Below are 984 nucleotides of genomic sequence, written 5' to 3' on the forward strand. Positions count from 1 at the left end.
GATATAGATATATATAGATATAGATAACATTTAATCTACGTAAAATATACAAACAGCACAACACACATAATATATATACAATAGCTAAAGCTTACCCTATCCCAGTCGAAGTCAAACCCCATGCTAGTCATCTGCACCTTCATCTGTTCTATATTTGTCTTGGTCCACTCAGCAGGCGACAGACCACGATCGATGGCTGCATTCTCAGCAGGCAACCCAAACGCATCCCATCCCATGGGATGGACCACTTTTTCTCCTCGCAGGCGATAAAATCTATTAATAGATGGTGTACGAGTAGAGACTATAAATAGATAGCCTACGAGTAGATTTCAGTACTAGTGGTGTACGAGTAGTGACTATAAATAGATAGCCTACGAGTAGAGTTCGGTACTAGTGGTGTACGAGTAGAGACTATAAATAGATAGCCTACGAGTAGAGTTCAGTACTAGTGGTATACGAGTATATAAATAGATAGTGTACGAGTGGCGTCTAATTGTATGAGTAGTGACTATCAATAGTTGACTTAACAGTTTAAGTCTCTGGACAGATGGCAGTGCGCATAGTACTTATCAGGAATTAGAGGTGAGTCCGATATGTTTTCGGGTATAATGAAGCAAAGGGGGAGGTTCATAGGGTGTCCATACATATATATATATATAACTACACAGAACACAGACACAGACACAGACACAGACACACACATATATATATATACAACTACACACACACACACACACACACAGATATATATATATATAGATACATATACATATACATATACATAAACATTTATATATATATATATATATAAATATATATGAACATATATATACACATACATACAAATATATATAGATACATATATGTATATATATATATATATATATATATATGTATATATATATAAATCCATCAAATACTCGTATTTTATATACATATGTACATATATACATAGGACATATATACATACCTACATACATACAC

At 33.5% G+C, this 984-nt stretch overlaps 1 protein-coding gene across 1 annotated transcript; it reads right to left on the bottom strand.

Annotated features, from left to right (window-relative positions):
- Positions 1 to 95: 95 nt before the first annotated feature.
- On the bottom strand, positions 96 to 236 carry SARC_17226 (hypothetical protein; the record flags this gene model as incomplete). The annotated part of the gene is made up of 1 exon (XM_014288673.1): positions 96 to 236. A coding segment is annotated over one exon (141 nt), but the record flags the coding sequence as incomplete, so codon positions are not given.
- Positions 237 to 984: the final 748 nt, after the last annotated feature.

The sequence above is a fragment of the Sphaeroforma arctica genome, assembly GCF_001186125.1.
Source record: "Sphaeroforma arctica JP610 unplaced genomic scaffold supercont1.10112, whole genome shotgun sequence".
Taxonomy (NCBI): Eukaryota; class Ichthyosporea; order Ichthyophonida; genus Sphaeroforma; species Sphaeroforma arctica.